The following is a 12,792-nucleotide window of genomic DNA, read 5'->3' on the forward strand; positions in this document are numbered from 1 at the left end:
TTTTCCTGTAATTCTCTCTTCTTCAAAGGGTGATGTTCATACAAACTTGGTAATGAACAAGCTACATCTAGCTACATCAGATCCTCTGCAAGGAGCACAGACCAAGGACAGACAATCTCTGTGGCAAGACAGGTCACTCACATGGGCCTGTTTCAGAACCAAAGACATCACACTGATAATGCTGACAACGATAGTGGGAGATTCCAACACCAAAACAGATGAAATCACAAGCTCCTTACCAATTTCCCTGGAGCACAGATTTCACTTCACAATTTTAAAAAGTTTTGCTGGAAGACTCCTTAGGAAACCAGAGCTGAATTGCAACTTCAACAAGGCACAAGATTTAAATTTAAGATGCTGCAGGCAAACCAACTAAGTCTTTTCTTACAGCTGCTGGAATTTCTTGAGAATTCAGAGGTACAGGGAAGGGAAGGGTAGGGGAAGAAAGGCAGGGTGCCTTCTGCTGAAATACGCCTTTCTGCCACACCTTCAGTAGAGAACTGACAGTCACCCAGTACAAGCCCTCCTCTACACTCACCTCTGGTGGAAGGAAAAAAGGAAGCAGCAGCATTTATCAAAGAATTTCCAGGCTTCCTCCCCCCATACTTTTTAAATCCCCCAGGGCACAGGGAAGGAAGGCCTCATCTGCAGAAGACTTTCAAAAGGGAAGCTGTGCACCAGGTTACAGGAGTTTGAGCGATACTGGGCAAGGGCTGAGTGATACTGGGCACCTTAAAAGCCAATTAGGGTCTATACAGCTGTGTTCCCATATACTTACCACCTCACAGGCTTCTCTTTTTGACAAGCAAGTCCATTTACCAACTTACTCAGCAACAGTAGTCTTGTAAAGTGTACATGTAACAAGTCACAAGTTGTTCCATTTATTTGAGTAAATATCTGGTAAATAAAATCATCGGTAAACATTACAAAATTAAATACATTAAAAAAGCTTGCCAGTATACATAAAATTCACAAACATGTACTTCTTTTGAAAAATAAAATATGTTCAGAGCACCCTTGATATAAAATGCCTGACTAGTGTCACCTACCAGCATATGGTAGCTTATTGAACATTTCAGTTAGGACATTTTCCAGGAGGGAGCAGGGATCTCTCTTCTGTTCTTGCTTTTACAAGTAAGAGAGCCCAAGTTAAGAAGTCTCCCCACTTCTCAGGGCACAGCCATAAACAAAAACTATAATATTCTTTGCCTACCTTAATAGGAGAGGAATCTGCATTCGATTAAGACCACATCACTAAATGCAAGAGCAGTGCTTGTAATTCATTTTGGTAGCACTGTCTTTCTTCCACTGTGAAGCAGCTTTTAAATGGTGATGGACATTTCTCTAGATATCACTGCAGGCTCTTATTCAGTATAGGTTAGCACAGTTCCAAGACATCATGAGGTGGAGAGGAAATGATCTGGCAAAGCATCAAAGTCAATCAAATAACTTTTAAGTCTACAAATTAAGCCCTTAAAACTCCCAATTCTCATATGCTGCAGTCTAAACAAGGGATATGATGAAATTCTTCACTGGGCTGCTTTAAGGGTATTTAGAAAAATGGCAGCACTCATTTTAGTAATCTAAATTGGTACCTTCTGGTAGCAATTTTGCTATAACCACCATTTAAATAATTTACTGTAACAAACTTTTCCTTCCATCCATGTGAAACAGTATTCACAATCCACTCCATAATTTATGTACAGACAAGCACAAGAAACTTGACATCCATGAGTTAAATGTACAGCCAACTTAAAAAAAATGTTATCCAACTAGTTGCAAGGAGAAGTCTCCTAGCTCTGTAAATTTACAAGATCTTCTGGTTCACCACATAGGCTTGCTGCCCCTCATCACTAACTCTTGGATTCTTCACTTGCTTCAGTAATCCTCAAGTGAAAGTTGAGCAGCATCCAAATTGTTGATATTCTTGATAAAAAAAATTGACACTTAAAAAAGAACCTTTAAACACACAAAAGAAATTCCTTGAGTCAAAACAATGAAATCAAAAAAGTTGTGGAGAAAGACAACTATTTTAATAAAGGTCTTGTATTCAAAGTCCCATTTCCCTTGCCATGTCTTTTACAGAGTGCTACTGCTTCAAGTTATTTATATACTCTTCTTTTGAGGGGGACTGAGTTTCCTCATTCCTCTTATCCGAGTTAGCAGCTCTTTGATAAATTCCTAGGAAAAAAGATTAGAAAATTTAAGTAATTTTTATGATACCAGAAGACCATGATTTTGAGTTTAAAAAAAAAAAATCAAAGCAAACTACACATTTTTATTTAAGCTTTTATTGCTAAGCTGGAGTTTCTCCAGCCTGATCTCCAGGAACCTTATATGCATACTCTCATTGCACAGTAGAGGTGTGAACAACTACCTTTTCCTCTGCATGAGTGCTCAGGCTCAGCTGCTAGCTATCTTTCAGGCTTTTATTACACAGGGCCTTCTACCAACTGTTGAATCAAGCAAAATCTATGGCTAGATACAATGCAAATAGTCAAAGCAAACGTTCACAGTTTAAGCCTGCACAGAAATCAGCACTCCTGCCAAAAGGTGTTTCTCTCACCACTCTCCATGCCGGCACTAGCATTTTGGTTGGCTGCATACTCAGCTGGAACAGAAAGCTGATCTGGCTAAAGACTCAGCCGTTTTTCCTCTTGCTCTGCTACTTTCCCAAGCTGGCTCAGCTCTCTGACCAGGCTCACCACTCAGCCCCACACCAACACTCATGCCAGTCTGAGGCAAGGCAGGAACAAGGAGCCAGAGGTAGCACCACTGGCTTATTCTGGTTGTGGAGCTCAGTGAATGACACTATTCTAAAAAAAAATTTAAAAAACCCTCATGGACCAAGTCTTTATTCACAGTGATATTTTCCCCAGTTTCAGCAGATTTTCTCTTTTTAAATTGTGGGAGAACAGAAGCTTGGAGAGTTGCACAATTTTCTGAAATCCTTTTGGTGTACAATTTCTTATAACTGCAGATGTATTAAAAGCTGGATCATCCCCTTACTGTCACACTAGGACAATAATGTTTACCCACAGTACTATGTATACACCTACAAAAAGGTTCTTGGCTAAATGATTTAGTAATATAAACATGGAATGTAATTATGGATTTAGTCAGTCAAGTTGATGTGAAAGGCCAGGCTGGATGGGGCTTTGAGCAGCCTGGTCTAGTGGGAGGTGTCCCTGCCCATGGCAGGGGGGTTGGAACTAGATGATCTTTAAGGTCCCTTCCAACCCAAACCATTCTATGATTCTATGAAAGGACAAAAAGCATGACTTCCTAGCTGAATGCTTGAGGCTAAAGATTTCAGTGAACAAGGTCACCACCTAAATGACAACACAGTACCTTTCAAAAAAAGTCACAGGTGCTACACTGTGCATAAGGAACGTCTCTGTAAGTGTGCATTTTAACTTGAGAAATATGTCATGTTTCTCTGGTGGGACCACAATCCCAGCAGGTATCACCCCAACAGAGCAATTTCCTTCCCTGACAGTTCATGCACATCTATACTGTACTGCATGTACTGTTGCACCACAGTTATTGTTGCACCAATGCTAGCTGTGGCTTCAACTAACAACAGCAAAGGCAGAGCAGCATACACGTCAGTGTGGGCTACAAATGCTCACCGAGAACTTTTTATATTCTGGCTTCCACCCCTGAACTAACTAGATCAAGGCCAGTACAGGAATACATCTATGTATATCAATATTGCGTTTCCCATCTGGAATGACAGGTAGCCCAAAGATATGATCAGAAAAGCAGATTTGTTAAGACCCCAAATCCTCCCCCTCCATTCTCTAGAAGCTGTCTTTTTCCACATAGGCACAAGCCACTGCAACAATATCTACTCTAAACTTGTCAGAGTACAGTACTTATCCATTCAGAGGTCAGAAAAAGGAGGGAGACAGGTTTACTGTAAAAATTCACAGCTTGCAATGCACTATGCATTGGTTCTGTATTATCCTTTCATCATTGTAAAGACCTGCTAGATAATTCAAAACTAATGCGGCATGGTGCTGTTTGAAACATACAAGCACACTTTAGGATTTTTTACTATCAAATTTAAATGAAGCCCTGCAGTGAAATCATTACAGAAATAAACTCTCTAAAGTGATCTTAAAAGATTTTTACTTGGGATTAATGCAATTAGCATTGCCTTTCAGCAGCTCTTTCCATAAAAAGCTATACTCCCATGCCAAAACATCAGATTAAGACAGCTTTGGGAAGGAATGGGCTGAAGTTCAGTTCTTCCCTTTGAAAGACTTTATTAGTCATCTGTTAAAGCCACAAATACTCTACACCACCTTCACTCACCATGAAGGCAGCAACAAGACACTGCAGCTGGAAACTGTCCAACTCCTTCACAGAAGTTGAAAGCAAGAACATTACAGGAAGGGGCATCTGCAGAGTGGACAGGGAAATCTATGATACTCTGTACCCATTTGGGATATCCCTGTTTGAGAGACACCTCTGCCATTTCTCTGTCCATTTTCTCCCAAAACTTGGAAGAGTTTGGAGCATGTTTCCCTTGGATATGAAAGGCAGCCAGGGGTCAGTTGCCTTTCAATATGACATTACAGCAAGGGCGGGGAGTTCTGCCCTTATACTCTGAAGCAGTACTGCAAGCACCTTATTTTGCAAAACAAGATATTTGCTTGAAGTTTTCAAGCAAGTTTCACACCACATAGAAACTTCTTAGTGCTGCCAAAAGAAACCAAACTGTAAGGGCAACCCCCTAAGCAGACCTGAGGTAATTGAGTCTATTCTTACAGAAGAGGGGAGCTGTATTCATTTAAAGAAGTACAAATAGTAATTGAAAATGCTTTACCCCAGGAACTATTTTTCTTGAAATAAGGGTCTGCAGTACCAAACAGTAAAACGCAAGGAAAGTTTTATATGTGGCAGACATTTTACATAACGCAGTAGGGCTGTTGTGTACATCCCATGGGTGTGCAAACCACAGCATTGGTTCAGTACATTTCTGATTCAAGTATCATTTTGCATCTGACACTTATATGGAGCCAGCTGTCATTAACACAGCTGTGCTCCAGTGCTTCTGCCTTTGTTTCACAGCTCCCCATCAAGGAAAGGCAGCATTTCTAGAAAAGATGTGCATTTTCCCTCTTGGAGGCGGGAAAGGAGACTTCACAGCACTTCAATAAGCCTTCACTTTATAACTAACCAACTCAGCTTTATGACAGTAATACCCATTTGTTTTCTTTAAACATCACTCAAAAATTGCAGTTTTATTCCTTGTGGACATTTGAGTCGAGGCTTAATATCCACATCTATCTCAACCTCATATACAAAAATCATTTTACACAGAGCATTTTATTGAAATCCCCTCTAGGAGATATGCTAAAGTTTGGCATCATGCATTTGAAAGCTGATCATGTATCAATCTCTGTTAAAAGTAGTTCTGTAACACAGGTTGGATTATCTACTTATATAATACTTAATTTAGAGTTGGAAAACATTTAACAATAATTCAGCTAAAGACCTAAGAACTTATAAATTATTCCTTAGAGGGCTACAGCAAGAAATACACAGGCCACATCTACTTTTAATAGAAGAAAAATCTGGTACCAGAACTTCAGGCCTTGGTAAATTAAAAAAAAAAAAAGCAAAAGTGTACACAAACTCAGTTTAAATTCTTGTTACAGATTTTCTGCAAGACCACCACCTTTAAATACAGTTTTATTACAAATATTGAGAGCCCTGTTAATTTATAATACAAAATCATTGTTTCTAGAAGACGTCTTTCTAATACTAAAGGCAAATTTAAAATGAGACAGAGACTAAATCTATAGTTCATTTGAACTCATCTATACTCAGCCTTAGGCATTTGTCTTCTCCCTTCTCTAACACCTTCCCTTGAATCAAAGGCATTCAGTTCAGCAAAAGCATTCATCTAATGCAGAATAAAAAAATAAAGATGACAAACAAAGGTGAAATGATAATTCAGGAAAGGGGAAGAAATCACCTCTCTGCTTTGGAGGTGTGATTCATTGTTTTAATGAGGTCATTTGACAGGCAAGGAATTCAAGACTTCCTATTCAAGTCTTCCAATTAATTCTGGAGACTAGACTCTTGTCTCTCCAGATTTCTCTTCCACAAACAGTACCCATGTAGTAGGACTAGTTCTTAAAGAAAAATTTAGGGGCTTTAGTCCCCCTGCTTTACTAGAGCATGAAATGAATCCTAAACCAGCTTTCCTCCACAGCTTTACTTCCCTGCAGCCAAGTCAAAAAAAAAAAAAAAACCAACAAAAAACCCATCAAGATTTCCTTGACAGTTTGCCCAAGGCTATTTCCTAGAGGGACCCCGACTGGTTGGATGTAAAAAAGTAAAGTCAGCCTGGAGAGCAATCCCCACAACTACTTGGGGAAGCAACTAAATGATAGCTCAAAAGTGACATCTGAATGGGGAGGAAAAAAAGATAAAAAGAAAGAGGGAAGCCTACTGCCAAACACCTTCCCTTCCACACAGGCTCAAACCTGAAGCCAATTGTACAGGAAGAAGGGAACTGACAAGGCACACATGCTTTGGGAGAATGGGGCCAGAAGCTGCCTTCTATTAGCAAGAACTGGTACAGCATCTCTGTAGCCTCACTGAACAATGCCATCGGCACAGCCTCTTCAGTGAGGCCATGGCACCATCGGTGCCCAGAGGAAGACAATACACAGCAATTTAGCTTCTCAGTGAGGCCTGTACAAGGCATTGACTACATACCACAAAGCTTAGCTATCATCAAGACATGCAGTTAAGTTATTCTCCAATTAGGCAGCATGTAAACAAGCACAGCATATTCTTGTCAAATCACCATTTAACCCTCTATTCTTAAAATATTGCTATAGGTACTTCTAAGTTGTATTCAGGAGTACTTGCAGAAATGAAAACGTGCAAGCTTAATTCCCTCCAACACTGTAGTAAAATATAGGGCAGATCTCAGCAGGCACATAAACAGTTTTAGTTCACTGAATTCAGTGGTCAAATGGATGAACAAGGTATCATGTTTTTCTAGAAACGCCTCTATCTGCATTGCTTTAAAACAAGCATGTTTCTTCACTTTTTACCCTACAAAGTGTCCAATTTGATTTCAAGTAATATGGACACATATTACAGTTAACTGTGGCTTAATAATTCACCAGCCATCAGCTGAACTGCAATAAATGTCTATGAGCTCCTAGGCTCACCCAAATGTAAGGCAGTACACTGCACTGAGGCTTTAGGACACATCTTTAGTTACTATTGCTTCGAGTAGGTTTCCTACATATGCTGCCTTGCAATTACACTAAAAAAACCAAATAGTAACATTAACTTGAAATAATTCATAACATAGTAGGACCAAAAAACCATATGATCCTTCAAAAGTTTAGAGGTTCCATTTCAGAAAGGTTGAGCTTTCTATTCATGTCCGCATACTGAATACATACATTATCTGAAGACATACCCAAAATAGTTTTTAGTTTTAAAAACCTCAGTTCCTGGACCACTCTAAAAAGCTGCATCACAAGCCTGTCATTTGCTACAGCTACAAATTAAACTTGGGGAAACATATAGTTAAGCAAATACATCTCTACCTTTCTCAAAATTAAGTGTTTAAAGCTGCTGAAATAGTCCAGCCACTGAAGTAACTGAGCAGTCCGCAACTTAAATCTCTGCCCAAATTCTCCGGAGAATATGCACAACAATTTAATATGGTTTCTTTGGAAATCATATTGAAAATTGTTATTAATTAAAAATTCCCAGCAAAACAACTTTTTTATGATGCAACTTCATCTCCTTTTTCTCCCATTTTGCACTGGGTGAAGAATTATACTAACAAGATGGTCTGGATAGATTCAATCCTGCCTAAATGGGAGAGATCTCCAGTTCATTTGCCTGAAGTTTTGTATATTTCTGAGAAAAGAAAGCAGCAAAGAAACCCCAAGCCTAATTTATCTAGTTCTCTTCAAGGATTAGTTATCTGCAGACATTGTGTAGCTCAACTGTATCTTTCAGAGTCAGTAAACATAAAAATTGCCCACTCATTGGATTTCTCTCCCATAGTAGTTTAAGAGTCTCATCATTATTTCTCCTGTCATCACTTTGGCAGTCCCACCAGTGGAAGCTCTAATTCACATCAGCCACAAATATTTCAGATTTTCTCCAAAGCCCAGTCTAAATGAGTGGTCTTGCTGCTACCAATAGCAGAGATACAATAACACAGATTTAGCCAGCATCATTCTAAGACTATGTCTTGACAAAACCTTATTGATTTCATGCCCACAACTGTCTTCCTATTCTAAATAAGAGCCTATTGTCAAGTATCAAAACCCTATCATTGAGATTACAGATTATATTTAAATTTCTTTGTTACATTCACTGCTAACATGAGACTCAAAATTCCCTGTGACCTACATTAAGATTCTCCATCACAGACAGAACCAAGGCAGCAACTTGACAAAGGTCTGAGTGAGATTTTCCACAGGTGACACATGGCACTGAGTGAAGCAATGGCTGCTCTGGCACATGGGTGATGCAGGAGGAGGATGCTGCTCCCTGCTCCTTTTCAACCATAAAAGTGCAAATCCAAGATTTGGTTATGGCACTGATTTTGCAGATAGCATACCCTTTAAGCCTGTGTAGTCCTAAAAATGAATTGCTAGTCTCTCACATCAAGCCTTGTCTTATGTCAAGACTGCATGACATGTACTGCTTTTGAACTAGGTATGATAGTAACAGAAGAGAGAAGGGGAAGCAGAGAAAGTGTAAGCTATCTGAAGAATACTTCTAGCATTGTTTAATTTTGCACAGTGGGAAGACCATCATCATGTCTCAAAGCACTGTCCACATTTGAGATCCCAAAACCTATGCCCTGAGTCAGGCAGCTACTCAACTTCTCTTCAACGCTTGCAACTTAACTACACGGAGCAAAGAGATTGTGGCTCAAGTAAAAGGATGTAAAGTATAAATATAAGTCACATATTGCAGTGATTAACACCAATAAAAACACATACTTTACAGTTTGTTAGTTACCAGATGTATCTCTTAGCCACTGTTTTTTTTAACTGTCACATTTGTAGAAACAGCCAAGTTGGCAAGTTGTGCCCAGAAATTATTTTTAGTTTCTGGCACATTTTACAAAACTAACTTTTAATGACTGAATGACACAGTCACACTGCATACGAATCTTGATTAGCAAATCAAGATTTTAATTTAAGGATCATTAACGTAAACTTAAATAGCACCCAAAAATCATACTGACTGTGCGCACTTTCCTCATTAACCTTTAGTTGCCCTGTTTGGGTAAACTACCTGACTCTTTACAACAAGGTTCCCACATTAAGCATATTTCCATACAAATTAAAATAACAGCTGTTAACTGCTACCTTAGAAAAGCTTTTAAAATTTTAGACCACATTCAACAGTCAAGCTATATTTCCCTTAGAAGAAAGGTTTCATAGCAGTTCCTCATAAGTTACTGTCAGCTACTATCTTCGGCCAATTTATAAAGAGGCTGAGAATTCCTTCCACCTGTCAAGTGACCTGGATAACTCTGCTTCTTCAGATGAAAAGTCAATCCAGAATACATGCAAAAATCCCTCAGTCTTTCCTTAACCTTTAGTCTAAGTGGAAGACACTAAGCAAAACTGACTTAAGTTTGTTGTTTGGGGGGTTTTTTTTAAACAGATGGGATAAGAGCTTCAAGTTATTAAGCTTTCTGCCTGTACTATTTTTCCTTATGTTCTGAATAGTGGAGATATCATATTACATAAATTTTTCCCCAGTTAGGGATTACTGCCTTTTGCAAACTGTATAACTCTTGATGCTAAAATTCCTAGTGCACTTGATTAACTGTATTTGATTGGTCAGGAGAAATTCTATCAGCTCCCATCCATTTCCACAAATCTTCTAGAAATCCTTTCACAAACCAATTACCACAATAGTTTTGAATGGTCTGCAAATACAAAAGGATTGCAGATTTTCTAGACGAGGTGTGGATCCTCGTATAGCAAGTTTAAGCCAACTTAAAGGCTCTTCTTTGTCCACACATGGCAAGTTCAAAGTCACTATTTTTAAGTGGCCTGAGTTCACAGTCATGCAGTATTACTGGGCTTATGCTACAGATGAAGAAAAGCTGCTGTTGTGAAAACAGTCCTGGGAGATGACTCCCATTTTGGCAACTATCCTTACAGAAGAGTAGATTAAGCACTCCTCTCAACTTGGCTATCTCAAAAGATTGTCAAGGAAGATGGATATTTGCTCAGGTAAAAGAGCTGCCTCCATCCCATCAGCAGAGGGCTGAAGAGACAAGTCACAATTTCAGTATTAAAATCTCACCTTGATCCAAGTGCCTTGAGGGCAGTCAAGCACACATGTCCAGGATGTTTCCTGCAAACTGCCATGCCAACTTAATTTACTGGCACGGCACAAATATTTCCTGCAGTTCTGTGACCAAGGTTTCCAGTGGAAAACTCACTAACATCTGTCATGTACCCTTATCAGACCTCTGAAATTTGTCCTTGCATTAAGTGTCAAGCCTCAGAGGTAAGAAAAATAATTCATATTACATGTTCAATGAAGGAGGAAGAAAGGTAATTATTTGATTCTCTGCTTTGCTCATCCACCTTCAGAAAACATGGAGATAAGAGGTCAGCACATGAGTGGCTGCTAAACTCTTGGTAACCTGTTCCTCCCACCCACTCATGACCCCCACTTTCTCTTGCTAGCCTGTGACAAGAACCATGTCAGGCTCCACATGCCATATCAGTCTTCACACCTATCTTATGAAGAAGAACTAAGGTTCAACAGCACTTGCTGAGAGACAGCTGGAGGAGGCTGACAGGGGTCATCTGTAGTGTATCATTACTACAGTGCGACATCTGAAGACTTGATTTTTTGGCCTGGCATCCCCATAATGGGCCATGTGTGTAATCTGCTGTGAAGAAACCAAGGTACAACACAGACCAAGCTATACAAGTGTTATTATGCGAGTCTTTCTGGGTCAATCCCCTACACTGTCAAAAAGTTAGTACCAGCAACTGTAATAGCAATTCTGGAGAATTCTCCCAATCTACCCTAGGAATCAATAAAAATGGAAGAGCCCTGAAGAAAGTACCTGATGGACAGGGAAGTGTCTATTTAACCATACCAGTGGTTCTTCCTGACAGCCCGACTATCCTTAAGTCTCAGTAGTTTAAGTAGCTACAGCTGCAGATGTTACAGAGGAACCAAGCTATATGCAGCCTTGTTTCAAAAACCAAATGCCTGGCCTCTAGTCATGCACAGCTGAAAGGTCCCTGACCAGGGGAATCCTAAAGCCACACACTCTATTAAATACTGCTCAGCAGCCACTGGTGGGAAAGCACTGACTCCAAATTGAATGAAGAAACTGACCTGCAACCAAGACTATTTTTTTTTTTTTTTTTTTTTTACAAAAAGTCCAAGTTTTTGTTACAATATTTACTCTTCCTAGTAAGCACTCATTACTATGAGAAGTAGACTATATTGGCACTGGACACATGAATGGATATTCAAGCTGAAAGTTGAGTTCTTTTAAATCCTGCTAGTTCAGATTATTCCACCATTGTATTCAAGTCCATTCACAGAAACAATTAGCTCAGCTGCATATCTACATAACAGTTCCCAGAATAAACAATTTTACTGTCAGAGATAAATGGCTTCACATTGAAGAGCACAAGTCCATCTCTCAAGTTGATATTTCATGCAAATATAGTAGTGTTTTAACCATCTGATGAGAACTGTGTTTAGTTCTCTTGCAACATGACAGCTTTAAGCATCAGTAAAGTCAATAAGGACATTAAAGAGGACAATATTGATACTTCAGCTGGAATAATCAGCAATTCCTCTACAAGGCCCAATCCTGTTCTTACTGTAGTCAAGTGACAGGCACAAACATTCCCAGGATATAAAGCCCCAAGCCCATCAGCTGCCCACTAATATTCCTATATTTACTTTATCATGAGTATAAACAAAAGTTACTTTAGCTTGAATATAGCTACACTTTCCACACATAAATAGTATTTAAGAAAAGTCTTTTTACCTCTGTTGGTTTGTAGCAATCTACAAGAGTTTCCTAGAAGCAAAATATGAAAGCATCAGTTCCAATACAGTATAACAGTGAACATAAACAAGTCTACAGTATGAAACCCGGCAAGAGTGGGGAAAGAACAGGAGCAAGAACCAGGAATCACTGCATGAAGATGCTACTGAAAACCAAGCGTTATAGCAAGTCACCTTTGCTCCCTAGGTGGATCAGAATGATTTGCAACAGGAGAAAAATTATGGCTTCTTACTCCAGGTTGGAGGTTACAAAATCCCTCTCCAAGAAAAACTGGGAAGAAGGAGAATCCTAGAACATTTCTCCCAGGAATACACATGTGAAAAGTAGCTTTCTGTGAGGGCACCACAGTCTTTGTAATGCAGAAATACAGATGTTAACTGGGTCAGGCATTCCTAGCAGGGCAGCTGCAGCAGCTAGGTTAGGCAGAAGCAGCAAAGCTATTTATGAATGCTGAGTAAACAGCCTGGGGCCATGCCCCACATCTCCGTGGCTGGACAGTGGGCACTGAGAAAAGGGTGCCAAAAGGCACTTGCAAATCAGATGTGGTGCATGTAACCACCACATTAGTCACCCCCCAGAAGTGAGCTGAGGGCAAACCACTGCTCTGGGACAGTTTTCCTTCCTTTAGTGCATCTGAAAAGATTATAAACAGGGACCCTCATATTGGTTTTATATCTTGATTTAGATATATGAATCTCTATGAAGACAATGTTTCT

General features: G+C 39.5%; 1 protein-coding gene across 2 annotated transcripts in view; it reads right to left on the reverse strand.

Annotated features, from left to right (window-relative positions):
• Window positions 1–852: 852 nt before the first annotated feature.
• The window catches only part of PPP1R14C (protein phosphatase 1 regulatory inhibitor subunit 14C), a 53,497-nt gene continuing 41,557 nt past the window's right edge, over window positions 853–12,792 (reverse strand). Inside the window, exons 3-4 of one of the 2 annotated variants that reach the window (XM_052784739.1) lie at window positions 12,056–12,088; window positions 853–2,181 (exon numbers count right to left, since the gene is read on the reverse strand). In XM_052784739.1, coding sequence (XP_052640699.1) covers window positions 2,107–2,181; window positions 12,056–12,088 — 108 coding nt within the window. In that variant the 3' untranslated portion in view covers window positions 853–2,106. The remainder of the gene's footprint in view (window positions 2,182–12,055; window positions 12,089–12,792) is intronic. The other variant, XM_052784740.1, reaches the window with a different exon arrangement.

Source organism: Harpia harpyja, chromosome 4 (genome assembly GCF_026419915.1).
Source record: "Harpia harpyja isolate bHarHar1 chromosome 4, bHarHar1 primary haplotype, whole genome shotgun sequence".
Classification (NCBI taxonomy): domain Eukaryota; kingdom Metazoa; phylum Chordata; class Aves; order Accipitriformes; family Accipitridae; genus Harpia; species Harpia harpyja.